A 27,993-nucleotide genomic window follows, 5' to 3' on the forward strand; every position below is an offset into this window, starting at 1 on the left:
CGGTTTGCGGCGCCTGGCGGGGCCGCTCCGCCGGTCTGGCGGGGCCACGGGCGGCAGGGACGCTCGCAGGGCTCCGGCCCGGACGCGCCGGCCGGGGGACTCGAACCGGTGGCCACGGAGTGGGGGAAAGCGAACCGGGGCCACGGAGGGGGCGCGGCTTGGGGAGTGGGCGTGGTCCGCGGCGGGGGGCGTGGCTTTCGGGCAGCCCTGCCGCCGCTCCCGTTTCAGACACAAGCTGCCATTGTGACGTCGCCGGCTTCGTTGCCCACTCAGCGGCCGCTTTCCCCCCGCCCCACGTGGGTCTCCCGCTCTCCCATTGGCTGCCGCCGGAGAAGCCGCCCGGGTTTTGTTCCCCCTCCCCGCCGCCCCGCTTCGCCCCAGCGCTCCGGTAGCGGCGGGGACCGCGTGCTCCGGCGCTGCCCCACTCGCGGCGGGGGCCGCTCGGTACCGGTCTCCCCGTAGCAGCAGCAGCAGCGGCGGCGGCGGCGGCGGCATGGCCGGCGGAGCGGCGGCGGTACCGGCCGGCCGGAGCTGAACGGCCGCCCCCGGGGCGGGGGAATCGGCGGCGGAGGCTCCGCTTCGCATGTCCGCGGCGGCCGGGCAGTCGGATGTGTACGGCCTTCCTCCCCCCCTCCTCCTCTCCTCCATGGCCGTCGTGCTCCGGCGTTAGTTCCTGGCTTTGCTTCCCCCTTCCTCTCGCAGCAGGAATACCGCGGGATCCTCCTCCCTCCGGGGCTCTTTTGGTTGGGTTTTGTTGTTGTTGCTTTTCTAATTTTTTTTTTTTATTATTTTTTTAATGGAGTGATTTTGCTGCTTTTTTTTTTTTTTTTTTTTTTTTTTTTTTCCGAGAGCGGGTGCCGGAAGGCGGCGCGGGGGGGGGCAGCGGTGAGGAAGCGGAGAGGCGAGGCGGGGTGGGGGGGGTAGGGGGGGGGGGGTCGGTCCGCCGGTGCGGAGCTTTGCGCGGGGTGGGGTTGGGGTGGCGGGGGGGGGCTGGGGGACGCGGGGCGAGCCGGGCCAGCCCCCCCCCCGCCCCCCGCACGGACTTTCCTCTCTCCGCTCCCTTTGTTCAGCTCTCGGCCTCTCCGGGAGCGCTCCGCGGCCGGCGGCCACCACCGCACGTCGCCATCGCCAAGCCCGGCGCGGTTGGTCCCAGTGACCGCGCCCCAGCCCTGCCATGTACCCCCAGGGCCGGCACCCGGTGAGTCCCGGCACCCCCGGACCCTCGCCCACCCCGAGCCCCCGAGCCCCGTTGCTGAGCCCCTCTCCCCGCAGGCTCCGCACCAGCCGGGCCAACCGGGCTTCAAATTCACCGTGGCCGAATCCTGCGACCGGATCAAGGACGAGTTCCAGTTCCTGCAAGCCCAGTACCACAGGTGAGACCGGGGGTGGGGTGCTGGGGGGGGGGTCCGGTCCCCCCCCGCCTCGCCTCCCCCTGCTCTCGGGGTCTCACCCCCTGCCCCCCCCTTCCCCCAGCCTGAAAGTGGAGTATGACAAGCTGGCGAACGAGAAGACAGAAATGCAGCGCCATTACGTGATGGTAAGAGACTTTAATCAGATTTCGGATCAGGCTGGAAATGTCATTAGCTGTGCGCTAATGGGGGGCGGGGGGCGGGGGGGGACACACACAGGCAGCTGCCTGCCCCGGGGACCCCGCAACCCCCCCTGATTTGGGCAGGGGTCGCCTCGAAGTGCAACGCAAGTACCCCCGGAACCCTGTTACCGGTACCTTAAGCGTCGGGGGGAGGTGGGGGGGGGTGCAGGGGGGGTGGCCCGGGGCGGGGGGGCGTCTGGGCTGCCCCGGGGCATCCGGCGAAACGGGGGTGAGGGCACCCCGGTGCCTCCCCCAGAGCATCCCCCCCACTTCCCGGGGAAAGCAGGCTCTTTTGTTGCCGTAAAAGCCTTTTTTTTTTTTTTTTTTTTCCTCCTTCTTTAAAATTCACATCGCGGGGCCCCAAGGTTTTTGGTTGTAATGGGTCTGGCAGCACCCAGCACCCCCTTTTCCGGCAGGGGGGAAGGGACCGGGGCGCTCCCTGGTCTCGGGGGTGAGGGGGGGATAAATCCACCCCCCCTCCCAGTGAGAAACTGGGTTTTTGGTTTTTGGCCAGCCCACGGGCTGTACCTGTTCTGCCAGGGCTGAGCAGGCGCCTGTCACACAGCTCTGCGCCTCTTTGTTTTTCTAAGTAGCTTGGGAGGAGAAAACAGGAGTAAAAAGGAGTGTCCTCTTGTTAAATGCGTGCCAGTTAAACCCTATAAACATCTGCTTATTATAAGGTATAATTTCCTTGGCTACGCATGCTTTAAGCGCAATTCTGACCGGGATGCTTTCTGGTAATGACCTTATGCAAATACCTTACGTTAAATTAATTCAAATTCTTGGCGCTCTCTCTCTTTTTTTTTTTTTTTTTTTTTTTTAATTCCCCAGTACTATGAAATGTCGTACGGTTTGAATATTGAAATGCACAAACAGGTGAGTAATTGGAAGGGGGGAGAAATGGTGATTGATTGATCGATCTCCTGTTGCCCTGCGCTCGACCTGAGATAAAATAGCCCCGATTGCACTGAGCGGGGAGTAGGTGCTGAAGTCGGGGACGTGACTCCAGGTGAGATCGCGTGGCCCCGCAGTCGTACTGGGAACTGCGGGTTTATGGCAGGCCCGTGGGGTTTCTGCCTGGCTTCTGGAGGAGCTTGGGGTTTGAAAAGAGTGTTTATGAGGAGAGGTGAAAACAGCCCTGCCTTCCACGCTGGGAGGTCGGTACCTGGAATAGCGCGTTCCCGGTGCTTGGAAAATACTGTTATCTCCTGCCTTTTCCTCTGGGTTTGTTGTTGGTACAGCGCGGCTGTTCCTAAGGTCGCAGCGCCGATACTCGCCGTGCTGTAGCGTGAGACTTAGAAGGGAATTATCCGCAGGGATACCCGTATCTTCTGGTGTGTTGCTCAACGTCACGGATTGGTCTTTGCGTCTGGAAAATGAAGCAATGTTTGGTACTCGTATTTATTTTTTTTTTTTTTTTTCTGGTCTGCTCTAGTATGTAACTTGCCTGAAGGAAAAATATAGAAGGCCGTAGCAGAATGTGGTGTGCTGCCTTGATAAGATTATAGTTAAAGAGCCTAAAGGCTGGGCACATGATGGTAAAACTTAAAGGAATAAAGTTATTATTGAGATTAGACCTGATTATTTGTGCTGCTGCTGCTTACTGGTTTTAGAAGTAGTTCTAATTAAGAACTTAAGGCAGATAGAAGTTGACATCAACTTTGCAATTCGCAAATCAGCCCCATTCAGCTCCGGAGTGGTTTTGCTTAATAGCAGCACTGCAGCCCTGAGAAAGCAAGTGTCGTTAGCGCCAATGAAATTCAGAGCAGCGTGTCTGCGAATCCGCCTCTCCGCTTTTCTCGCACGCTTCCCTTTAGCTTTCTGGTACGCAGTCACAGGGTAGCGAAAATAATTACTGCTTAGTCTTCAGTTTTTTAAAAATATCTTCTTCCATGCAGATAATCCCGACTTCTTTCTCTTCGTCGCTTCTGCCCGGGCAGAGGCGTCCTGGCGGGGAGCTCCTGGGGGGGGGCTGCGCGGGAGCCCCCCGAGCCTGGGGCAAGCGGGGGCACGCGGGGGAACCTCGGGCCCGGCTTTGCCTTGGCACGGCCGGGAGCGCTCCCCAGTGCGGAATTTCCGCTCTGAATGCAGAATTTCCACTTGGGTCCGCGTGGCCTTCTGCCAGGACCCCATCCCCTTCTTGCAAGTGTCCAGAGGGGATGCGGACCCCGTGGCCTTTTCGGAAGCGTCGGAGGGACTGGAGTAACGCGAGCAGGCTGCTTTGGGAGAGGGAAAGCTGCTGGTTGCTCGGTGATGGAGCAGCTTCGCTCTGTGCTGGCGGATGCTGAAATAATACAGCAGGATATTGCGCTTTTTTTTCTCTTGATGGAAGCTTTGGAGGCAGTTGCTGTTCCTGAGGTGCGCGGTGTGTTTTCCACCAGCACGTGGTTGCGACCAAAAACCGATGGGTTTGCGCCGTGGGATGAAGAGGGTGAGAGCCTGTCGTGGGTGCTGGCTTCCTCGACGTGTGGATGAAGCGCTCCGCCGTCCGCTCTGGCCCGCGCGGTGTGGCTTCCCCGTGGCGTGGGGCGAGACGAAGCCCCCGGGGTGGTTTCGGAGGGCGGCTGAGGAGCCCAGCAGAGGCCAGGGGGCAGCTTGCCGTGGGGCTGCTGCCCTCCCTGACCCCCATTTGGCAGCCCGGGGAGGCCCTGCGTGGTCCCCGCGCCTTGCCGGGAGCTTTGCCGCCTCGCGACTCGACGGCTCGATCTTCGCCGGATGATTCCAGCCTGCGCCGAGCGTCCCCCGCCTGCTTCGGTTGTTGCTGGTGACATATGCTGCGTGCCTGGCGCTGGGCTGGTGGGGAAGTTTGGGGAGGTGAAGCTGTCTTGTTATTTAATTGACAGCAACGCGCACGGCGCTGGAGGAAAACAAAGCGGCCCCAGCCGCTCCCAGCGCGCTTCCAGGCGAAAATGGGACGAGGGGGAGCGGAGGTCGGGAGAGCGGGGTGCCGGGGGGGGGTCACCCCTCTGTTGGGCCGCAGCATCCCCCCGGAGCAGCATCCCTGGTCCTGTGCCTGGCTGGGGGGGCTGCTCCGCCCGAACCCGTTTATCCCTGACCTGTTTAGCGGTTGACTTGTGTTTATCTGCACACAATCGAGTAGACTGAAGTGCTTGAATTATTCATGCGGTGTCCTGCCCTCCAGACTTGACTGCTTGTGATTACATCTGCTTGAGACAAACACTGATGGATACTTCATCTTCCAGCAAAGGGGGATTGTCTGCCCGGGCTTATATAACAGATTATCTCTTCCACGCTGCATATTAAGTGTGTGCATATGTGGCCGCGTGTGGGGTTGGTTTTTTTTCCCCCCCTTCCCTTTCTTCTCATTTTGTTTCTCGTTAAGAAAAAAAATGTAGTTTCATAAACAACTCCATATGCAAGGAAATATTTAGGAAGTGACTACCCGCTTTGTTGCATAGAACGCAGCGAGTTGCTCCTTGCATCAGTCTGCCCGCTGAACGAAGCCCGCTCTTGTCTGGGCTCAGCTCGCTTAAACCCCGGGCCAGTCGGGAGTTTTCTGTTTAAACCTGAGCGACACTTGGGGTTTTTTTAAGGTTAATTGATTTTTACAAAAGAAACTTTCCTTCCCCTGTTGGTTTTGCTTTGTTTTTGCTCAGATCTCAGCAGATGATTGCCGAATGCGATCGGAGGGAATAACGATTCCAAAAGGAAAAACGAATTTTGCGTGGGGAAACGGGACACCTCAGCAGGGAGAACCTTTGTGCTGGTCTGGGTTTTTTGTCTGGTGGGGTTTTTTTTTATTTTTATGGCTGAGAACTCTCCACATAAGCACTTCTTGTTTTCGTGCTTAAACACTTCATGCTTGGAACAAACCTACACCCTCCTGACACTTCCAGGGGAAGAGAGGCATGCTTTCGTTATTTATTTTTTTTCTAGAATATTCCAAGAACACAATATACTTTCTGTCACGCTCGTTAGCGAGGAGTACCAGGTAATAATTTGCTAAATACTTCAGAAGCCAAGTAATTTGTTAGTGCGAGGCTCTCGGGTCTCCCGAGGTGGAAGGGAAAGAGCTGTCGGGCAGCTCAGCCTCTCCCTCCCTTGGCGGGAGGCGGCGGGGTTCCCGGGCGGGTTTTGGGGGTCCCGGTTGGCTTAGCCCCCGCCGCAGCCCGGGTGCGGGTGGTAATTCTGTAATGAGGGGTTGCAGCCCGCCCATCCGCACCCGCTCCCCGAATTTAATTCTCATCAGCGCGGCTCTCCACTTTGCTAATAACGATAGCAGCCACAAATAGCTTTCAACATGCCATTGACAGCCCGGCTGGAGAGAGCACTTGAAATAGTGGTAGACAGCTGAAAGTGCCCGTAATTGTGCGCCGGAGTGAGAACCACGCTGCTCAAGGGCCTGATTTTCATGTGCTTAGAGAGACAATATCCTGGTTTCAACAAACGCGCCTGGTGCTTCGCCGCCGCGGTGACTTACTGCGCGCCGGTCTCCCGCCGCCCCCCGCTTCCAGGGCTGGGGTCCGGGGGGGGCCTGGGGTGGTGAAGGGAGGGCTGTGGCGGTGCAGACCCCGCGTGGAAGCATCGCTGGGGGGTGTCGGGGTGCACGCGTGGAGGGAGCTGTGGGTTTGGAGCTGAGGAGGAAGCCGGGGGCTCGCGGGTGGGTGTTTCTCCCCAGGAGCCTTGTGTGAACCGTGGGATGATGCTGATATCCCTGCGTCCCGTAGGCTGTCGGCACCCTACCCGGCCCCGTCGCTAGGCTTGCGCTGGAAAGCCTTTGTAATGTTTTGGTGCGTTTTTCAAGGGGAAGGGTCAGCTGAGCGATGCCGTGCGTTCGGACCCTTGTCTCCAGCCTGCGTGCCACTGTTCAAATCAATAACCAAGGGCGGATTGGATTTTGGTGCGGCCCAGAATCTGTCCTGAGGTGGCCTGGTCTCCCATGCCGATGTGACTCGCTTCAAAGCCGCGTAGGTTCGCGGTAGATCTGTCCCTCTCAGGGTGTGTGCGCTTTGGGGAGGCTGGGGGTGCTCCCCGCAGAGTGATGGCGGTGTTGGGGTCGGTTTCTGCAGGCACCTCCATCCCCAGAGCGGGGCTGGGCGCTGGGAACCCAGGAGGGGTTTGGGTCTGGTCCTGTGCCACGGGGTCCTGCCCGAGGGTGCTGGGATCGGCCCTGCGCCTCCTGTTTGCTCGCTCAGCTGAGACTGGGACAACCAATTTTGGCCCCGCGAGCATCCCTATGCCCACAGCAACGCCTGCAGGGTATCGTGTGGGGGTGCAGCCTCCCCCCGCACCCCCTCACCCTGGTTCAGGGCTGGGGCTCTGTGTGCACTTTGCGTCGGGCGAATTTTTATTTTTAAGGTTGCTCCTTTCAGCTCCGCTCTGTGAATCCCGTGCCTGACTGCCGGCAGTGTTATTTTTAAACTTCCCTCTGCCACATCCAGGTGTGAAGACGGGGGGCCGGGGCGGCTGGGGGGAGCGGGCCCCGCAGCTATTTAACAGCATGCCGCCGCAGCCCCTGCCTGGCTTTGAGCGGGCTCCAGCAGCCGCCCCGCTGCCCTGGAGTGCCTCGGGTGCTGGTGGCTGCGCTGGCCATTTTAAGAGCGGGTGACAGGGCTCGCAGCCGGTGGCCAAGCGCTCTGCCTCTTGATTTACAGCCAGCGCAAATGTTTTCTCCGATCCCTCCCTGCTCGCCAAATATCACCCGGAGCGTCTCTGGTCTAGCAGCGGGTCAGATTGCAGGCAGGGACTTGGGGTGGCGGGGGATTAGCCGAGATTTCGGATTCTCCTGACTCCTTGCCCTTTTTAACGAGGAGGCACGGAGCTGCCGTCAGCGTCCCGCTGCCCGGGGTGAGCGTCCCGGGGATGCTCCCGTGGGTGCTGGTGCTGGGCTGCGTGGGTGGGTGCCTCTCCCGGCGTGCCCTGCGCAGCCCCCGATCTTTCATCCACCGCTGTTTGCAGCCCTGTTCTCGGCAATGAACCGGGTGGTCCAGCGAAGATGCAGGGCGCTGGGAGGGGATGCGGAGGCTGGGATTGCCATGGCAACGCGCGGCAGGGGGAACGGAGGTTTTCCTTGGCAGGAGCGGCTCGGGGGGCTGTGGCGCTCTGGGGCGAGGCGATGAATGAGCTCTGTTGTGGGGCATGAAGCCCTCCCCTGTTCCCCGCGTGCTGGAGGATCCTCTTCCGCTCCCGATTAAACTTTTAATGGGGACAACTGGGGTTTAATCTGCTAGGGAATGGGAAAAGTTAAAGTGAGCAAATATTTAAAAATCATTGAATCTCCTGTTAACAGGAAACCTCACGGTTGCAAACATAATATTTTGGACACCCAATACCATCTTCCTCACGGAACCCCACGTGGGAAGTCTCTCTCTTTGCAGAGCACAACGTTTTTCTTCAACTCTTGGTTGGAAGTTTGGGCAGAATTGGATTGAAACGCGGAGGCCGTGGGTCAGCGTGCGTCCGGTTTGTCTGGACCGTGCTAGTGCTCGATGGCGCCCGGGGAAAAGCCGGCGCCTTCCCTCCCTCCTCCGCGGAGGCAACCTGTTTGGATGCTGCGTTTCTTCCTTTGCACCTAAACGACCTTTGCGACACGCGGCCGGAGGGACTGCTCGTGCTGGCACCGCTGTTTTCACCTCAAATAAGGATTGAGTTTCTTCTAGAATTTGTTGGGGGCTGGCAAGAAGGAGCTCGCGGGAGCAGCAGCCGTGCTGGAGGAGCAATACGCCGAGCACTTGTTGCGTCCAGAATCCAATAGGCTTCATCTGAAGGAATAAATATTTAATGGAGCTGCAGTTCTATATAATCTAATCGATGCGCCCGGTGCCAAAAAGGCCTTTAAAGAGGTTTACCTATCGCTGAGCAACGCCTGATGTGAGCACCGGGCTGGTTATCGGTGGCACCACTGCCGCTTTGAAGCGGCCCCGCTTTGCCGGGGCGGCCGGCGGCACGCACGGCGCCAGCCCACGCTCCTTGGGACGCGGCACCGCGGCCGGGCTTGGCTTTTGCCGTTCCAGCTTGCGGCCCAGTTCCGCGGGCGCAGCCGTGAGCGATGCACGCGTGCTGGGTGTTTGACAGCTCGCGCTGGCCGGAGCCCTTTCTTCGGGGCAGGGAGGATCGTGCCTTCAGCAGCCGCCCGGCGCGGCGCGCGTCCTCGCGTTCGGGCCCGTGACGGTCCTGGCGCCTGCAGCACGCGCGTCGCTGTGCCCGAGGTACCCGAGTCCAAGCCGTGGCCACCTCCAGATGCCTCCGCCTCGGCACAGCGCGCCGGCGCGTTCCCCTGACCTCTGGGAGGGCTAATAAAAGCAGCAGGTGTAACTCGATCGCCGGGGCGCTTTCGGAAAAGACGCTGGCCAGAAATATCCCTCCGCCGCTTTGAAGTCGCAGGCGGCCGTGCCCGCGCAGAGGTGCTGCCTTTCGGTGGGAGCAGCGAGCGGTGGTTTGCGGGGACCCCTCGCAGCGAGTCCCCGAGCTCCAGTGGCTGCGGGGTCTTGGCGGGGCGCTTCCGTCTGCGGGGCTGAGCCTGGGCTGGGGAACTGGGGGTGTCCTGGGGGATGTCGGTTGTGCTCTTGCTTCGGGTGCCCCAGCCTGATGCCTCAAAGCAAAAGTATCTACTGGGTTATTTTTCTCTCCAAACTCTGATACTTGGATTTTTAAAATTTTTTTTAATTTTTTTTTTTTGCACTACTTGAGAACAAGTGGACCTGAGATCCCCTCTCTGGGTCGGCACCCTGCTGGGACTGGGATTACAAATCGGAGCTGCTGCAGGGCCTGTACTGGGGCTGAGCGATGGGGACCACCGCGGAGGGCGAAGCCTCGGGGTGCCGAGGGTGGAAGCTGTGATTTGGGGAGCACGGGGGAGCTCTCCGAGCAGGGGGTGGCCGCTGGCCGTCTCAGGGCGGGGGGGTGGCACCTTGCCAACGGGGAGGCTGGAGCGGGACCCGGTTAATCGCTTGTGTTATTGGTAACGAGCTGCTCGGGGCTGTCGGAAGGAATTTCTGGGCGTTTGATTCGGTGCCAGGGCTCTGCTCCGGCCATTGTTGCGGCGCTGAATCCTCGGCTGCTTGGGCCTTGTTTGAGTTGGACCAAAAGCTGTTTTAACAGCTGCCTGGGCCGCCCGAGCAGCCGGCGTTAACTCCTGGGAGCCGGGCAGCGGCCATCCGGCAGCTCTGCGTGCAAGCGGGAGCAATCGTGGGGCGCGCGGCGCGGGGCCGGGCGGTCACCCCGAGCGCGCTCCTGGCTCTTTGCTCGAGGAAAACGTTACTCCGAGTTGGTGGAGGTGTTGCAGAAACCATGGTTTGACAGCACGGGTTTGTTGTTAAACTCCCCGATAAGGGGGCCTGGCTGACGGGTGGGAATGGTGGCGGGTTGAATTCCCTGGTGTGATGTGCGGACGGCAAAAGGAACCCGAGCGGCTTCGGTTCGGGGTGGGGAAAGACCTTGGTGGCGTCAAGATCAGAGCAAGCGCCCACGGAACGCTCGCTGCGCGGGGCGGGGTGCGTTTGCCGAGCTTTCTTCTGAAGAAAAGCCCACAAATAAGCACTGGGAGCGGGAAGCGGTGGCAAGGGGCTGTCCCCGTGCATCGTCCCGGCTGGAGGATTGTACGTGATCTGGCCTCCTGGGGACGGGGAGCTGTGCTCCTGCCCGGCTGCCTTTTCCTGAAGCTGGGGAGATCCGGGCTGGTGCGGAGCTGCTGGGGCTGCTCCGCGGCGCTGGGTCTCGGGATGGGAAGGGGACCAAGGCGTCCTGAGGGAGCGGGGCTGTGTCCCTGTGCTGGCGAGCACAGGATGCCCGCGAAGGCGCTTTGGGAGTCACCGCTTCCTCTTGCAGGGCCGGGAGGGGACGGGGAGGGGGCTGCGGGACGCTGCTGCCGGGAAGGCTCGGGCACCCCGCGGGAGGCTGCTGGGTACTGACTGCCGGTTTCTCTTCTTCCCTTTTTTCAGACAGAAATTGCTAAAAGACTGAATACCATTTTAGCCCAGATCATGCCTTTTCTGTCACAAGAGGTAAGGCCATTTCTACACCCCAGGTGGGGGGAGCTGCTCCTCGGGGGGGTTTCCCTGGGAAGGCAGCGCTGTGCCCTTCAGAGGGGACCCCACAAGGAGGGACACAGACCTGCCCCCACCAAACCTCCATTTTGGGGGAGTGGGGCTGCTCTGGGGTGCCCTGTGAGAAACGGGGCTCAGATTCCACATGGGTGTCACAAAACCCTCGGGATGGGGGAGAGCTGGACCCCACGAGGGGCTTTGCTCAACTGTGGGGGTCTGCACCGAGCCTGCGGAGCGAAAAAGGCTGCGAGGGGCTGCTCAGGCTCCCCCTGCACCCCATGGTCCATGGAGGTGGAGGTGTGCCCGGGCTGCTGCTCTCATGAGCAAAATGTAGGGGGGAAAAAAAAAAAGGGGTAACCGTTTCGGGGGGTTCTCTGACCGGGCCGTGCGCCTCTGTCCCCGCAGCACCAACAGCAAGTCGCACAGGCTGTTGAGCGTGCCAAGCAAGTGACAATGACGGAGTTGAATGCTATCATCGGGGTACGTGGACTTCCCAATCTGCCTCTCACCGTGTGTATACCCCTTTTATTCCTATCATTTACCATAACCAGAGGCAATCCTGCGCTCAGGCGGGCTCACAGAGGGCGGCTCGCAGCACCCCAGCCGTCCTGCCGGCCCCCAGACCCCCAAAACTCCCCCAATCCGGCATCGGGCGAGAGGAGGGGTGGCAGCTGCTGTTTGGGCACCCCAGTCCCCCTCCCCGGGTGCTAACGCGGCGTGGGGAGCCTCCGCCAGCCAAATTGGATATTCTCTGAGACCGGGGAGCGTCTGGGGAGCGGAGCGGGGCCGGCTGCCCTCCCGGAGCCGCTGAGCCCAGGCGTGTCTCTGCGCGTGCTGTTGATGTGAAATGTGCTGTAAACTTGACGGAGTTGTTGTTCCATACATTGACTTACCCGCTCCCGTCTCACCGGGCTCTCTCCCGCAGATCTCGGGCGGTTTTAACAGTTTTTATTGTCTCTTTGATCGCTGTAACGGTCTCAGTCCCGCAGCAAACCTGCGCTCTGCAGCTCCCTTAACCCTGGGACATCAGCGTCCTGGGGAGGTGGCTCCACAGCTCCTCTGGATTTTGGTGTTTTTCAGAAAATACTGATTTTTAATTTTTTTTTAATAACTATTTGTACTTCTTTCTTAAGCTACAAGGATCTCTCTGCATTTTGCTTGCTTTTATATACATCTGTCTGGTAGCACTATGCATAGAAACGCGCTCCGGGCTCCCGCAGCCGGATCCCTCGCGGCAGGGCTCGCGCAGCATTTGGGAAGCGATCCGGGCACGGGAGCGTGTCTCGGTGGGTCCGTGCTGGGGCGAGCGGCCGCGCTGGGAGGTGCAGCGCTGGGAGATGAGCTGTGGCAGACAGCGAGCGAGGGAGATGCTGGGCTTTGAGCTGCTTTGAGTCGCAGCCGGGAGCCCAGGCAGGGAGAGGCGGATATTGGAATTCAATTAAGGTAAATGAGCAGGGCCTGTGACCCCCATTTTCAAGGTAATTGCTTCCTCAGAGCAGAGCGAGTGTCATCCCGTCATTAAGCAGCCGGGCATTTAATCGCTTTGCCTGACGAACTTTGAGGAGGCGTGAGTTACAGGGGAGCGCAGGGCCGATCCCGGGGGGCGCTGGGGCGGGACGGGTGGCGGGGAGCATCTCCTGCCGGGGCGGCCGCTGGCAGGAGGGCGGCCGGCGGTGCCGTGAGCTTTGATGGTTTGGAGAGGAGGGCAGGGCTCGTCTCCGAGATGAGCTGCGTGCTGCAGGACGCTGGAGCGGGTTTGGGTGGCGGGTCCGTGCCGCTCGCTGGCTGCTGCACCTGCCCCCCAGGACACAAAACCGAGAGGTTTTGGGTTTTTTCCAGCAAACAGAGTTTCTCCCCTCCGTGCATGCCGCGGTTTGTTGTAGGGTTGCTCACGTGGGGCAGATGGCTGGTGTTTGTTTGCTTTCCTGGAGTGGAAGGGGGCAGCGCAGCGGGGCGTGTGCGGACCCGTGCCCCCGTGTCCCGCGGGGACGAGTGGCTCTGCTGTCCCCTGTCGTGCCTCGCAGCAAGAGGAGGTGACACTGTAAACTCCCCCAACATCGCGGTGCAGGTGCTGCAAACAGAATTGACACACACACAAAAATGCACCAAATCATCAAAACCTTATTTTATTTTTTTTTTTGGCCCCTTTTGAGGTCAAGAGCTGTTAATTTTATGCATCTAGGCCATTGTCTCACAGTTCCTCTGCTTCAGGCTTCTGTGAAATTGAGCCCTTGATTTGGTTATAGCTCTGGAAATGATTAGACTACTTTACTAAATTTAACGCAAGTGGTGAACTTAAGTGGTGAACCATTAAATCGGTTAACAAAGGCATGAAGCATGATGTACATAATCCAATTAAAAACACTCTACGTACGCGATCCTCCTTGCCAGCCTTTCTCGTAAAGTGTAACCTCTTCATATCTTAACCATATTTGTCTGGCACATGCCGAGGGACTCCAGGAGGAAAACGTTTCCCTGGCTGCACAGCTCCGACCGGCTCCTCTTGCCTGGCCCGGGCCCGGGGTCCCGCCAGCAGACGAGGAACCCCCCCGCAGCAGCATCCCGAGCGGGTCCGAGCTCGCCGTTCGGCTTGGGCAGGCCGGGGAGGTGCCGGGAGGGTCCCTGGCCCCGATCCTGCTCAGGGGTGAGCACCCTGTCTCGTCCCTGCCCTGGGCTGAGGCAGGGGTATGGGGGTGTTTTTTTGGGTGGTGAAAGGGCCGAAGAGCTCCTGCAGCCCTCCCGCCCCCAAGTTGTTTGCGACAAGCCTCCACATGATGTGTTTTTTCTAAAAAAAAAAAAAAACTTTTTCAGGGAAGGGAATAACGGGCAGGGGAGGGAAGGTGGGCTTTTCAGCAGGGAAGATGGCAAGCAAGCAGCATCGCTGAGCTCCGCCGCGTTCCTCTGCACCGTGGAGTCCCCGTTGGGTTTTGTCCCTCTCCGTGGAGTCCTCGTTGGGTTTTATCCTTCCCCATGGAGTCTCCAGGACGTGCTTCCCGAGCGCGGCGCAGGAGGGACGTCCATCGGCCGCTCCGTGGGATAACGCACGCGAACGCGGCGGAGCGATGCAGCCGGGAGGGACGGCAGAGACGGCGGCGGGAGCTGGGAGCAGAGCCTGGGGATCCTCCGGAAGCACCCGCGTGGGCGGGGATGTGCGTTGGGCTCCTCGTCTTCTCCTTGCTGCGGGAGCGACCCGGCCGGGCGTGGCTCCTGCCAGCGGGGCTGCGGTGGGGCTCTGCAGCCCCAGGTGTGATCGCCGCTGCCCCGCGGAGCTGCGGGCAGCCCAGCCCCGACGCCGATCGGAGGGATGGATCTTCGAACCAGAGCTGCCCGGCGAGAGGCTGTCCATGTGGATTCTACTCCCTGGTTCCTGCCTGCCAAAGGGGAGAAAAGCACCTTGAAACTGTTTCTTGGGCCTCAGTGGGATGTTGTGCGTTGACATTTGTTTCCACCCTCTGCGCTGCGGCGGGGCTGCTGCGAGGGGGCTCGCCCCCGCAGCTCACTGAGCCGTTGGATGGATGTATTTGCGACAGCTTAAAAAAAAAAAAAGGAAGAAAGCAGCGGTTTTCTGCTCCGCTGGCGGGCGAGGCTCAGGGTGGTGATTCTTCCTGCCTTCCCCGCTCTGCCCCAGCCAGGTGCTGCTGCTCTCGCTCGTGGTGGAGCTGGGATCCCTGTCGATGTCGCTGGGCTGGAGCGTGGCTGCGTGGACCTGGGGTGCTCATGAGACCCTGCGCCCCCTTCTCTGGGGAGTGGAAAGCTCCTGGGAGCAGCGTTGTGCGGCGCAGGTGTTTCTGCCCACCGTGGAAGGTGGAGGCTGCCGAGGATAAAGCATCGGCTCTCTGCATCCCTGCCCTGCCGCGATGGGCACCGCTGGAAAGCTTGTGCGGGAGGAGCGTTCCGTGCTGGAAAACATCAGGGGCTGTTCTCCTGGCTGCTGCTGGATACAACGGCGAGGCCTGCCTGTCCCTGAAATGGGTGGAAATCACGTCAGACTGGGACTGTGAGGAGCATCATTGATTTCAGCAAGAGCCGGGGCTCTGTTCCTCGCTTTGGTGTTGGAGGGGTTGATCTGGGTACGTGCACGTAATGAGGAGGCAGGAGCTGCCGCCGCGCTGCAGGGACACGCCGGCATGGTGCTGGCATAGCCCCTGGGGCTGGGGACCCTCTGTAGCTGTGGTGCTCCCCTCGCCCGGCCAGGGAGCTCACCTCGCATGCATGGATCTGAGGATGCCTCCGCAAACGGAGATCCCGAGGATGCTCTCTGCCCTGTGGACGGAGCAGCCCAGCAGAAGCCAAACGCTCCTGCTTTTGAGGACACCGTGATTTATGCTTTTCCCGTAACGGCGCTGCAGAGGCCTGCTTGCCTTCTGGATTTGGCTTCTGCCACAGCCGAGCCCTCTGCGCTGCCTGGGAGAAGCTGCGTTTGAAGATAATGCATCTCTTCTGCCTGCAGCTGCGGCTGCTGCCGTTCGGATCTGACCCCGGCTCGCGTCCCGCCTGGGGATTTCCCTCTCCCCTCGCGCAGGGCTTGGAAAGCAGGTGTGGGTCGCCCACCCGCGTTCCCTGCGCCGGGCGGCGAGAGGCTGCGCGGTCCCGCTGCGCCCGTCAGCGTGTGACAGCAAGTCACCCCTTCCTGCTGCACCCCAAAATAGGTCCTTTGGTCGGGAGGTGGGTGGAACCCGTGCTTCCCCTGAAGACACGGCTTCGGCGCGGGGGTTTTTCCGAAAAGCTGCGTCCCGGCTCCTGCAGCCGGGCTGGCGGGGGGTTTGCGGGGCGCACCGAGGGGTGCGGGGCGTGCAGCCTGCCCTCGGCGTCGCTGGCGCTGTGGGTCTGCGTGCACGGCGGGCGCGTGGGGGCTGCAGGCGGGAGGGCAGCAGCCTTGCTTAAGAGCGGGAGGAAAATTTTTTAAGTGCATGATGGGGTCGAGCTGCGCCCCGTGTGAGGCTGAGTGCTGGACCCCCCGGCTTAAATCCGCTTCTCCCCCCCTTTCCCGGGGCGTTTTGTGAGCCGTGGGCTGCGGGCAGCGAGTGGAGCCGCCCCGGTTGGGCGGTGCTGGGGTCACCGCGGAGCCTGAGCTGGTTTGGGGACGTCCCCTCGTAGCGCCGGGGAAGGGGTGCGGGAAGTTTCCCTGTTGGAAGGGCCGGGTCCCATCCCGGGAGGTGTTTTTGGTGCATTCCTGCTGTGGACTGGGCTGAGCCGTGCTGCGATGGCCCGACCTGGTGACCGCTTCCGCCGTGCTTGGCGGCACCGGGGAGGGAGAAAACCGGGTCCGAGCTGGGTGTGGGGGCTCTGCTGCAGCTCGGGTGTCCCCCACCCAGCCCGTGATTCCCGCGGGAGGGCAGGTGCCCAAATGCAACAGGCTGGGTGCTGCTCAGGTGGCCGTGGGTGCAGGCAGGAGGGTTAAAACACGAGCGCCTGCTCGCGGACCCCCCTGGCCGGACCGCGCTGTCCTGGAGCGGTGGCCTTGGGGCTGTTGGAGGTGGCACCACCCAGGGCCACCACTGGCTGATAGCCAGCAACGCGGGTTTTGGCTTGTTTTCTGTGATTTGTATTTGAAACAAGCGCAGGGGATGTGTTTGGCTTTCCCTTCCTCTCCCCCAAGCGCAGTTCAGCTTTTCCTAGCTCAAAACAAGCGGACAATTGCCATGGCCGGATGTGTGCGCGCTGGGGCAGCGGGGCCCGTGGCTCCCCAAAGCCCCGGGGACGCGTGGAGCAGCTGGGGGACAGGGTGCACCCGTGGTTTGGCTGCCCCATCCCCGGCACAGGGGACGTCCTGCCGCTGTCGAGGGAGCGGGGTGGCAGGACGGGGCCGAGGTGCCATGCGGGTGGTTTTCTTGTCACCGCCAAGCACCTTAAAGCTGGTCCTGAGCAGATGAGCAGAACTTCTCCTTTCGGAGGTGTCCTGGGAGGATCCTGGATGCTCGCGTTCTCTCCTCCTGATCTAGTTTAGCAGCTGGTGCTCTAGCCAGAGCCGTTTTCTGCATCCTGGGTGGTGTTTCTTTTTTTTTTTTTTTTTTTTTTCCCCATATATCTACTGAAAAGCAAAACCAGCCAACTTTGCAGCGCTGATGTGAGTTACCTTCTGTTGAGGATGACTCCTGCGGTCTGGCCCGCGGTGCGTGTGCCGTGCATGCGCTCGTGCCACCCGGCCACGTCGTGGGCGGCTGCGGTGGGGGTCGTACGCGGGGCACCCTCCGTCCCTCCTAACGGGGCTTCTCTTTCCAGGCAGCTGAGCGGGGCAGCTCCCCGGGGCATCACCTCGCTGCCCTCCCGGCGTGACGCCGCTAGATGCCTCGGCGTCCCCCCGCCCCGGTCCCGCTGCCCCCTCCCCGGCTCACTGGTGGTTTCATTGCAGCAGCAGCAGCTCCAGGCCCAGCACCTCTCCCACGCCGCCCACGGGCCCCCGGTCCAGCTGCCGCCGCATCCCTCGGGCCTCCAGCCGCCGGGCATCCCACCGGTCACGGGCAGCAGCTCGGGGCTGCTGGCTCTCGGCGCCCTGGGCAGCCAGGCACACCTCGCCGTCAAGGACGAGAAAAACCATCACGACCTGGACCACAGAGGTGAGAGCGAGGGGCCGGGTCAGTGCGATCCCCGAGGGCTGCTCGTCGCTGCGGCCGCCAGCGTGAGAAACGCCCTGGTCCAGACGCTGCTCCCGCCACCCCGTCCCTGCGGGGAGAGGGCTTCAGGGACGGGCTCCTGGCCTTGGGGAGGTGGCTGTCCCAAAGTGACACTTGAGCCCCTGGGCAGCCACCGCTGCTGCGGGATGTTCCCAGCAGCAGCTTCCAGGTGATCCTAAAGCTTTCCCTGCTTTCGCCGGGGTCAGGATGCTCCTTGGGGGCAGCTGGGGGGTGGTGGGGTCTCTGAGAGGTGGCAGGGGAGGAGGGGACCTGCCTCCGGACAGCTCTGTTCCTTGCTGGTTTGGGGCAGGGGACGCACATTGCCCCGGGAAGGTGGCACCGGCGGGGTGACCTCTGTGGGGCTGAGTTGCTCGCTTGTCCCCCAAGTTCCCACGCAGGGTTGGGTCCTCGCAGGCTTTGGTGGAGTCCTGCTGCAAATCCCGCGTCCCCATGCAGCCGTGCCTTAATGGCGAAGCAGCCTTCCTCCTCCTCCTCCTCCTCTCCATCCATGTCAGAGACTTTTGATGATCTGGAAACCAGCGACATTCACTGGCAACCTTGCTGGTTTTTCTTATTAATAGCAATGGCAATGTTTTTAGAAGAAGTGATGCACGAGTTTGGTTGCAAACGACCAGCGTTGAAGATTTTTCCTCACAAATCCCCCAGCCCATCAACGCCCAAAGCTCTGAGATCTTCCCCGTCACGTGCCCGTCTGCTGAGTGGTTATCCAACAGCCTCACGAAGCCGTTGGGCTCTGCTGCTGGTGGGCTTGGGGTGGTTTTCCTCCTGAAAGCCAGGGAGGAGAAACTATTGGTAGCAATATCCGATTGCGTTCATTTTTCTGTGTGTAATTTCTCAAATTACCAGGAGATCCCAGGGAAAACGGGGCTGCTTGTGTAAAATTAATGGCTACACCGCATCCTGCTGATGAGGCCACAGAGATGGGCGGTCGGGACCTTCTCCTGCGTATGTGACCGTGGGTCCAAGAGCCTTAGGCCGATGCCATTCCTTCTGCATTTCAGGGCATTTCCCCTTTCCTCTGCGTGTCTTGCCAAATAAATCACACCGACAAAAAGCAAGGGGCTGGATGGACAGGGGATGGGAATTTTAAAGCAAAGCCAAGGAGAACCCAGATGGGTTTTGAGTTAAGGCAGAGACCGCACAAGGAGGAGCTTCTAGGTTTATTTTTCCGTTTTAAGGCTCATCCTAACTTGCTTTATTTATCTGTCTTCTCTTTATTTTGGCTGTGACCTCCCCTCTGACACCGGCTTCTCCTGGCAGAGCGAGACTCGAGTGCAGTAAGTCCCGTTACCTCCCTTTTTCTCGGTTTCTGGCGGCTGCGTGTTTTTGTTTTATCTATCGTTTTAAAAAACAGGCTTCTGGGTGTGAGCTCCAGGGATGCCTTCTGCACAGGTTCTGTTTAATTAAAAAAAAAAAAAAGCAAGCGATAAACCCCCCCTGCCTGTCTGGAAGAGCTGCTGGGCTGCTGGCTGTGCCGGGGAAAGCGGAGCCACCTCCTCGGGCCGGTGATGAGATTTGGGTTAAATCTTTTTGATTGCCGCAGAGCTTCGAGATTCGGTTTCAACTGACTAAGCCCTGCGAATGAGCGCGGTCAGGTCTGCGCCGCTAAAAATCCTTCGCCGATTAGGAAAGCTATTTTATTCCTGATCACTCTTCCATTATCTTGGGTCATCTAATCTGCCGGGATGGGTTTTGGCTATTACGCCGTGTTAAGTCGGACTTGGGAGGTCAAGCAGTTAACTAACCAGCTAAATAACCGCGGCGAAGGCAGCCGGCACCTCCGCGCCGCTGCTTTTCTGTCGTGTCGCCGCCATCTCCGTGTTGGTTCTTGTTTTGGCTGGATGCAGCGCCTGAGTGCGTCGATGGAGAGGGTGGGGATTTTTTTTTTTCTTTTTTGGTGGGCAGAGGCTGGCAGGAGCCTGATGGGGAGCTGAGCCCGTGCCCCCCGCCCCAGGGCCGCACAATGCCCCTGTCTCGGGGAGAAGCTGGCAGGACAAAGCTGGCTGAGCCGCGGCTTTGCAGCGATTTCCTGCCATCCCCAGCCCACAAATGGGCCTTTTGAGAGCCGGGGGCGGCTGGGAAGAAAAGCGCTGTTTGAGGGGGGAGAGGGGAATTGGGCATCATTAACCTCCTCCTCGGCGGGGAGGGGGCCGTCAGGGATGGGAAGCTTCTCGATCCGTAAAATAAAATACGAGGTATTCCCCGTGGAGGCTTAATGTGCACGATAATCAGAGTTAGTCATTCATATTTTCCTGGCCTTGCCTGCGCAATAAAAAATATTTAGTTTCTTGGCGGCGGGCCAGCGGCGGGCTGAATGGATCGATGCCTCTAAATGCTCGACATGATTCTCCGGGAGCTGCGAGGGTTTTCAGCATGACTGCCTGAGAAGAAAGAGCCCGGTGTTATCCAAAGCTGCTTACCGGGTGCCGAGGAGAAACACGACCTGCTGTGCTTCTCCCTTTCAGCCGGGGAGGGAAGGCGGGCCGAGGGGCTTAGAGCCTCGCTGCGGAGCAGGGGCGGCCGGCTCCGCCGCGGCACGCGGAACGGCGGCGATTTCGCTGGCGGCTCTGAGAAGCTGATGGACGGGCGTCTGTGCGGGGCCGAGGCTGTGCCGCAGGGTGACACGGTGCCGGGCTCTCTCCGAGGCGGTTTTCTGCTGCCATCTTTGCTCCCAGCCCAATCCCGGCGTGCCAGGGGCTTTCCTGGGAACGCTGGCGTCTCCTGGGCTTTGCCGCTGGAAGCAGGCGCAGAAATCCCCCCGAGCAGAGCTGTGCCACAGCTCCGTCGCTCCCAGTGACGTGGATTTTTTCCAAACGTTTTTTCGGATGCCCTTTGGCTCGGCAGAGCCCGGCTGCTGGCGCGGCGTAGCTGGGGCTGGGATGCAGCGGTGCCCTTGCTCCCCCGGTGAACGCCGGGGATGAGGCCCCGGCTCTGCCGACGCTGGAGGAAGCTCCCATGGGTGCCAGCCCTCCTGCAAAGCCCTTCTCCTGCCCCGGGCCAGGCTCTGGGGCTCCCGGTGGGGTCGGAGGATGGAGAGGGGGCTGGTTTAGGGGTGCAGAGCTTTTCCCCTCTCTGTGTTCACCCAGTGCCTGCCAGTTTTTTCCTGCCGTGCTTTTGCAGTCAGTGGGCTCGGGTGCCCACGGCAGCGTCCCCGGGGCTGGCGGCGATGCTCAGCGTGCTGGTGGCCGTCCTCCAGCCCAGGCTGGACCCCGTCCCCTGCCCCCAGCACGGCGGGAGTCTCACCCCACCGCTGGGGTTTTGCAGTCTGGGGCGGGGCAGAAGGGCTCTTTGCAGCACCTTCTAAGCTGCTGCCGGTGCAGTCCCCTTTCCAACTTAGAGATTTCTCCTGCTGTTGCAGAATAATTCCGTTTCACCCTCGGAAAGCCTGAGAGCCAGCGAGAAGCACCGGAGCTCCACGGACTACGGCATCGACTCCAAGAAGCGGAAGGCGGAGGAGAAGGACAGCATGAGCCGATATGTGAGTGACGGGGACGATGGCGGCTGTGGGGGCGAGAGCTGCCGGGGTCGCAGCGGCACGCGTTCGGGCAGGACTTTGGGTGGCAGAAAGCGGGGTTTGGGTAACGTTCTCCAAGCGTGGTGTGGGGTGACTCGTGTTCTGCTGCTGTGGGGGGGTTGGCTGCCCGCCGCCGCGGGGTTTGGCAGCTCTCTGCGGGGTGTAACTCGCTCTGTGCTTCAGGACAGCGATGGTGACAAGAGCGATGACCTGGTGGTCGACGTCTCCAACGAGGTGAGCCGCGGGGCGGTTCGGCAGGCCCGCTCCTCTCCGCGCAGCGCAGTGGGGGTTTGGGGGCGATGCCTTAGGGGCTCCCCCAACACCGGCCCAATTCCTGCCTGGAAGAGGAGCCGGAGGGAGCCCTCCCCGCTGCCGGGGGTGCCAACGCTTCCTCCTGTCCCGCAGGACCCCGCCACCCCCCGGGTCAGCCCAGCCCACTCCCCCCCGGAGAACGGCATCGACAAAGCCCGCGGGCTGAAGAAGGGGGACGCGCCAAACAGCCCGGCCTCAGTCGCCTCCTCCAGCAGCACTCCCTCCTCCAAGACTAAAGACCTGGGCCACGTACGTCCTTCGCTCTGCGGGGGCCTGGCCCCGCCGGCCATGGGTGCTGCTGGCTCTGGGGGTTTGCCAAGCAGGGGCCGCGGATGCAGGCAGTTGAACCTCATCCTTTCTTTTTTTTCATCTCTTCTCCATCCAGAATGACAAATCGTCAACGCCTGGGCTCAAGTCGAACACTCCGACGCCGAGGAATGATGCTCCCACCCCGGGGACGAGCAGCACCCCGGGGCTGCGGCCAATGCCCGGCAAGCCCACCGGCATGGACCCCCTGGGTGGGTACCGGTGCCCCGCAGTCCCCTGGTGCCACCTCTCTGCTGCTGTCCCCAGCGTGGCTTCATCCCGTGCCCTCTGTTGGGACACAGCAGCCTTGGCGGGGGTTCAGGTTTATTTGGGACGCCATCCAGCTCAGGACAGGGGTGCCAGGGGTTCAGGTGGTCCCCGTGCCAGAGATGGGGCACGGAGGGAGGCCCAGCCAGGGCTGGGTGCTGGTGGGCTCCGTCCCCTGACCGCGTCCCTGTCCCTCCCGCAGCCTCGGCCCTGCGGACGCCCATCTCCATCGCCGGCTCCTACGCGGCTCCCTTCGCCATGATGGGGCACCACGAGATGAACGGCTCGCTCACCAGCCCCGGCGCCTACGCGGGGCTCCACAACATCCCCCCGCAGATGAGCGCTGCTGCCGCCGCCGCTGCTGCCTACGGCCGGTCGCCAATGGTGAGCTTTGGAGCTGTACGTAGCACTTTTAGCTCCTTTTCTGGCTGCTGGCGGGGTGGTGGGCGCAGGGAGGGTCCGGGGCGGTGCAGGGAGGGGGTCCTCACCGGCTGCATTGTGAATCAGCCACCACCGAAGGGTGCGGGGCATGGAGATGTCTCCCCGTGGGGTGATGTGCGTGTGCCACCGCATTGGGGTCCATCCTTGCCCCCACGCGGGGGGGGATACCTGCTGCATGGCCCCCGTCCCCTCACTCTTGCTAAACGCTCAGTCCTGTGCCAAACACGGTCCGAACGAGAAGGAAAACACGGCCGTTGGTGCGGAGACGGGGGTTCTGCAGCCGGGGTGCTGGGCATCACTTGGCTGCTCCCGTCTCCGGGGGCTCGGGAGGGGCGCAGGGGGGTGACATGTCCCACGCTGGTCCCAAAGCCCTTGGCTGATTCCCCATCCTTCCCCTTTTTGCGGGGGGAAAAATAAGTCAGCTATTGAGCAGCAAGGGAAAAGAGGGAGCCGCTGAGCGTCCCCACGCCCACCTGGGCTCAGAGGTGGGAAGCTGTTTGCTTGCGTGCCCGGCTCGTGCCCGACCTCACCCGTGTCTGTCTTGGCAGGTTGGTTTCGACCCGCACCCACCCATGAGAGCCCCCGGCCTGCCCTCCAGCCTGGCGTCCATCCCCGGAGGGAAGCCGTAAGCACTCCTTGGGGTTTTTTTTCTTGGTTTTGGTTTGTGGTTTTTTGGTTTTTTTTTCTTGTGTGTGCTTGGTGAGGATGAGTGTGCCTGCGAGGGAGACGAGCATGGGGCTGGGTCCCAGAGAGCAGCGGTGGCAGCCAGGTTGCGGTGCCGCCTGATCCCCCTTACGCTGGGTTTGGCAGCGAACCCCCTGTCCCCGGGGCCCACCCCCCGTTTGCCCTCCCCCGGCAGAGCCTACTCCTTCCACGTGAGCGCCGACGGGCAGATGCAGCCGGTGCCCTTTCCCCACGACGCGCTGGCGGGCCCCGGCATCCCGCGACACGCCCGGCAGATCAACACGCTGAGCCACGGCGAGGTGGTCTGCGCCGTCACCATCAGCAACCCCACCCGGCACGTCTACACCGGCGGCAAGGGCTGCGTGAAGATCTGGGACATCAGCCAGCCGGGCAGCAAGAGCCCCATCTCCCAGCTGGACTGCCTGGTAAGGGGGCTGCGGCGCGGGAGCCGGAGCGTCCGCGCTGCGCGCGCAAGCCACCGCGAACCGCTCCCCAGCACCCGTCCCCCCGCTTTCCCCCGCCTCTAACGCCGTGAACCATTCCTCACCCTCCTGCCGACGTCTCTCCCCACTCCAGAACAGAGATAACTACATCCGCTCCTGCAAACTCCTCCCCGACGGCCGCACGCTGATCGTGGGAGGGGAGGCGAGCACGCTCACCATCTGGGACCTGGCTTCCCCCACGCCCCGCATCAAGGCCGAGCTGACCTCCTCCGCCCCCGCCTGCTACGCCCTGGCCATCAGCCCCGACGCCAAAGTCTGCTTCTCCTGCTGCAGCGACGGCAACATCGCCGTCTGGGACCTGCACAACCAGACGCTCGTCAGGTGAGCCGGCCGCTTGATGTGGCCGTGCTTTGGCGCGGGGGCTCCGGGGGTGGCAGCGAGCGGGCTGTCGCGTGGTGCATCCTTGGCTAAGGATGCTCCGTGACGGGTTTCTGGGTGCGCGGTGAAACTTCCGAGGCACAGCTCCCTTGGAGCGACCTCTAAGCGCTTTTTGCCAGCGTTCCCCATGAAGAAGTTGTATTTTGTCGGTTAAAGGCAATTCCAAGGCCACACTGATGGCGCCAGCTGCATAGACATCTCGCACGACGGTACGAAGCTGTGGACGGGGGGTCTGGACAACACGGTGCGCTCCTGGGACCTGCGGGAAGGGAGGCAGCTCCAGCAGCACGACTTCACCTCCCAGGTAAGCACGGGCTGCGCTCGGCCCCAGGAGCGGGGAGCGTCCTGGCCTCGTCCTGCGGCTCATGGAGACCCCGGGCAGGGTCCCCAGGGCTTTAGGTGTAACCCAGGAGTGCTCAAGGCAGCAAGAGCTGCAGGGCTGGTTTTCCCCTTCTGGAGGATACCAGGACGGTACTTTTGGTCCAAAGAGAGATGTCCTGTCGCTGGAAGAGGCTGCGTTTTGGCCGGAGCGCCTCGGCCAGGGTGGGCGCCGGGGCTGTGCTGCTGGGGTGGGTGCCGTCCGCTGGCTCCTGGCGTTGCTGTGCCCACTTGCAGCGGCTGGGGACACTCGGGGATTTAAGATGAGGCCGTGTCCTCCCCCTCCTGTCGGGCTGTTTCTCTTCCGAATTGCTGGCCTTGCTGCCAGCGCTGTGGGCAAAGCCATCGCGTTATTAAAGTCACCAAGGGGATCACCCCCCCCAAGCCGGGCTCGTGCCCGGGCGATCGGCGTCTCGCCCCGATGGGGAATTGTCGGGGACGCAGCGGTGGCTGGGGGCTGCAGGCAGAGGTGGCGGGTGCAAAACCCTCTGTCCCCCCCCCTCCCCGCAGATCTTCTCGCTGGGGTACTGCCCGACGGGCGAGTGGCTGGCGGTGGGCATGGAGAGCAGCAACGTGGAAGTGCTGCACCACACGAAACCCGACAAGTACCAGCTGCACCTCCACGAGAGCTGCGTCCTCTCCCTCAAGTTCGCCTACTGCGGTAAGCGGCTCCCCGGCCCCGCCGGCGACGCTGGGGACGCACGCGAGGGCTGCGGCCGGCGGGAAGGGGGTGGTGCGTGGCAGGGGGCTGAGCACGGAGGCTTCCAGCGGGATCTGTCCCACGGTGGGGTGGAGACGAGGACCCTGTGAAGGGTCCTGCGGCGCTATGCGGTCGTGATTGCTGATTGCCGCGTCCCGGGAGGTGACCCCGTGTGTGGGCGCTGGGTGGCGGTGGGACGCCTCCCACCGGGAGAGAGGCTGGGGCGGACATCTCTGGAAAATCTCCAGATTTTCCAATTTATCCAAAATCTCCGATTTCTGAGGGTAAACAGCCTCCAGGGGCAGAGAGAGGCCGGCCACGGGGTCTGGCTGATGGCTTTGGTGCTGCCAGCCATGGGGCCGGGGGCCGGCAGCGGCAGCTTCCGACTGCTGACGCCGTGCTCCCTGGGCGCAGGGAAATGGTTTGTGAGTACTGGGAAAGACAACCTGCTCAACGCCTGGAGGACGCCCTACGGAGCGAGCATCTTCCAGGTAGGGAGGCTGCGTCTGGGGCAGGGCGCGGGGGTGGGCTGCCCCGGGACCTCCTCTCGGCATCGTCCTGGGGGGGCTGCGAGCCGCAGGCTGGCCGGATCGGCGCCCGGCGTGCGGGGTGTGGTGATGCCGCCAGCACGGATGCCGCTCGGTGAAACGCAGCCTTGCTGGGGAAACCAAACTGATGGGTTTGTTTTTTTTTTTTTTTTGCCCATCCATCCTTTTTCCAGTCCAAGGAATCCTCGTCCGTCTTAAGTTGTGACATTTCAGCGGATGACAAGTACATCGTCACGGGCTCTGGTGACAAGAAGGCCACAGTCTACGAGGTCATCTACTAACCACGGATTTTGGAGCAGGGCTGGCGAGGCCCAGCGCCGGCGGTGGCAGGACTCGGGCGCCAGCGGGGAGCGACCGGGGGCTTGGGGGGGGGGGCTGCCGCGGGGCGGCCCCCGGGACTTGGCCACGGACCGGCGCGCTGTGGCGGGGCTCTGCCGCGAGGGCCCAGCGTACAACACACCGGATTTATTTGGAGATCTGCAAATATGGCACACATTGAAGCCCTAAACGGATTTTTGTTTGGTTTTAGGGTTTTGGGGTTTATTTTGAATTTTTTTTTTTTTTTTTGGTTTTCTGGTTCTTTCCGTCTGCGCTTTGGTGGCACTATAAAGGACTTATTTTTTATTGTGACTTTTTTTTTTGTGCATCCTGCATAAGACTTGTGAAAAATGTAAATAATGGACTAGTAAATAGCATTGGCAGGGTGGGGGACCCCTCCCGGTACACTAGCTGTGTATTTTTCGTCTGCTGTAATTGTATTCCACTGATGGTTTTGGTGGTGGCAATTTTTATTATTTTTTTTTTTCCTCCTTCTCCCCCCTCGAAGCGTCCGTGGGGACGTAACTTTGCCGCGCAGCGCGTAACCAGGCTGAGCAAAGGTGTCCACTGGTGAAAAGTTGTTCCTACTGTCGTACCCGTGCGTTGTTCGGTGTGTTAGTGATGGTGGGACGCTGCTGGGACCGCGGGGGACTCGCTCGGATCCTCGCCTTCTGACGGGACGTCAGCAACACAATCACCTTTTCTTTTCTTTTTTTTTTTTTTGTTTTTGTTTTTGTTTTTTATATGGATTTATTTTTTTTTGTGCTCGTATGTTTGAAGAAAAGGGGAAGCCCACGCTGCGGGATCGTCTGCGCAAGCCCTTCTTGGTCTTCGGACAGAAGCAATGAGGAGTGATTTCAAAGAAAGCATAGTAAATTCAGCTCAGGGAGCCACGAAAGATAATAGCAACTTATGTGTTTTGTATTCAAATGAAAGTAAAGAATTAGAATTGATAACCTTTAAAATACAGTTTTTTTAAAAGCCAAGTTTACTAACAAGTAGGGTTTGTGTGCGGTGGGGGCCGGGGCTGTGGGCTGTGTGGGCTGGTGTCTCCTGGTGTGTCGGTTCCGGTGCAGCGACCCCCTCCCGCCCAGGCCTGCGAGTCAGCCTTTTGTACTAAAGGGGTAAAAAAAAAAAAAAAAAAAACCAAAAAAAAAAAAACATAACGGGAAATAAAAGTATTTGTGTAGCAGAAGCGCTCACCCTGTATTGTAGCATATGGAAGAGAATTTTTATACTGCGTTTTTATGGATTATTTTTTAATTTTTGATTTTAATCTGGTACAAGATGATAACGCTTAGGGTTCACAGCCCTGCGCGCGGCGGCCGGGGCCGGGAGGATGGAGCGAGGCCATGGGTCCCCGGCCCTTCTGGGGTGCGGGGTCGGCGTCGCGTCCCTGCGAGCGAGAGGTGAGCGGAGGGAGAGCACATGGGAAAGGGCTTTTCCCTGTCAAAGTAAGGGGTTTTCCACCCTTTTCTGTTCAAAGGGAAGAGGAGGGCGGTGTCCCAGCGGCTCCGCGTGCGCTGCGTACGGGAGCTGGCATCCATGCTGTGCGCTAATGGCCCGAGGAAGGAAAAAGCCGGCTTTTCAAAGCTGCTCTTAGGGAAAGTGGTTGCAAGGGTGGCTTGGCCCAGGAAAACGGCTCTGGAAGTGCCAAGGGAGCCGGGCTGGCGCTGCCCTGGCTGTGTGTGGGGTCAGCGCTGGGTCCCCGGGGCGCCGGGAGCATCCTGCTCCGCTCCGCGTTGATGGGAAGGGCTGCGGGGCCTGGAGCTGCCCCCATGGCAAAGCCCCCTGTGGCCAGGCCCCCGCCAGCTTGTGTCCTCGTGGTTGCTGGCTGTGAGTGGGTGCTTCGTTTTCCTCTGAGAAAAAGGGAAAAAAAAAATATAAATAAAGGAACTGCATGTACCGGAGCTGGTGGAGGGGCACGGAGTCAGGCTTCTCCACTTCACACCAAAGTATGTAGCAGAATATGTACAGCTGTTGTAACTACACCTGGTTTTGTAAAAAAGGGAGAAAAGAAAAAAAAAGGAAAAAAAAAAAAGGAAAAAAGAATAAAAGGTCAATGTAATGAAGCTCCAATGAAAGCATAGTGTCTGTAAACCATTTGGTCTCTGGAAACCCGCCCGGGGGTGTTAAGGAAAGAAAGTGGGGGGCTGTGCTGGGGGGCACAGGGCCCCCTCGCCCCAGGACCCATCCTTTCTTTTTCTTCCCAAAGGCATCGCCCAGCTGCTCTGGTCCCGCTGCGGCGGGGCCCGAGGGATGCGGAGGAGGGGCTGGGAGCAGGGGATGCCGCACCCCGGGGAGACGCTGTGGCGGGATGCTGGCCCTTGGGGTGCCCGCGGGCGCGACCCTCGCCCTGGCTCGGGGCTGGGGTGGGGCGGCTCCCAAACCCCGCGCGGGGAGCACCCGCGTT

The 27,993-nt window shown here is 60.8% G+C and overlaps 1 protein-coding gene across 9 annotated transcripts; it reads left to right on the plus strand.

The window, feature by feature from the left end:
- The first annotated feature begins 386 nt into the window (after nt 1-386).
- On the plus strand, nt 387-27,449 carry TLE3 (TLE family member 3, transcriptional corepressor). 9 transcript variants are annotated; one of them, XM_086756941.1, is made up of 21 exons: nt 387-743; nt 1,071-1,198; nt 1,273-1,373; nt 1,474-1,537; nt 2,423-2,467; nt 10,492-10,554; nt 11,002-11,106; nt 16,949-17,153; nt 18,492-18,508; nt 20,590-20,709; nt 20,929-20,979; nt 21,151-21,306; nt 21,443-21,575; nt 21,833-22,029; nt 22,620-22,696; nt 22,931-23,180; nt 23,332-23,579; nt 23,793-23,940; nt 24,525-24,675; nt 25,129-25,205; nt 25,436-27,449. In XM_086756941.1, exons 2-21 carry the CDS (start codon nt 1,175-1,177, stop codon nt 25,541-25,543), a joined length of 2,340 nt encoding a protein of 779 aa, XP_086613067.1. In that variant the 5' UTR covers nt 387-743; nt 1,071-1,174; the 3' UTR covers nt 25,544-27,449. The 9 variants fall into 9 exon arrangements, with proteins under 9 accessions (XP_086613067.1, XP_086613066.1, XP_086613070.1 ...); XM_086756940.1 differs by having other exon boundaries at nt 387-665; XM_086756944.1 differs by having other exon boundaries at nt 387-665; nt 21,833-22,014.
- Nucleotides 27,450-27,993: the final 544 nt, after the last annotated feature.

The sequence above is a fragment of the Chlamydotis macqueenii genome, chromosome 12, assembly GCF_036417535.1.
Source record: "Chlamydotis macqueenii isolate bChlMac1 chromosome 12, bChlMac1.mat, whole genome shotgun sequence".
Classification (NCBI taxonomy): Eukaryota; Metazoa; Chordata; class Aves; order Otidiformes; family Otididae; genus Chlamydotis; species Chlamydotis macqueenii.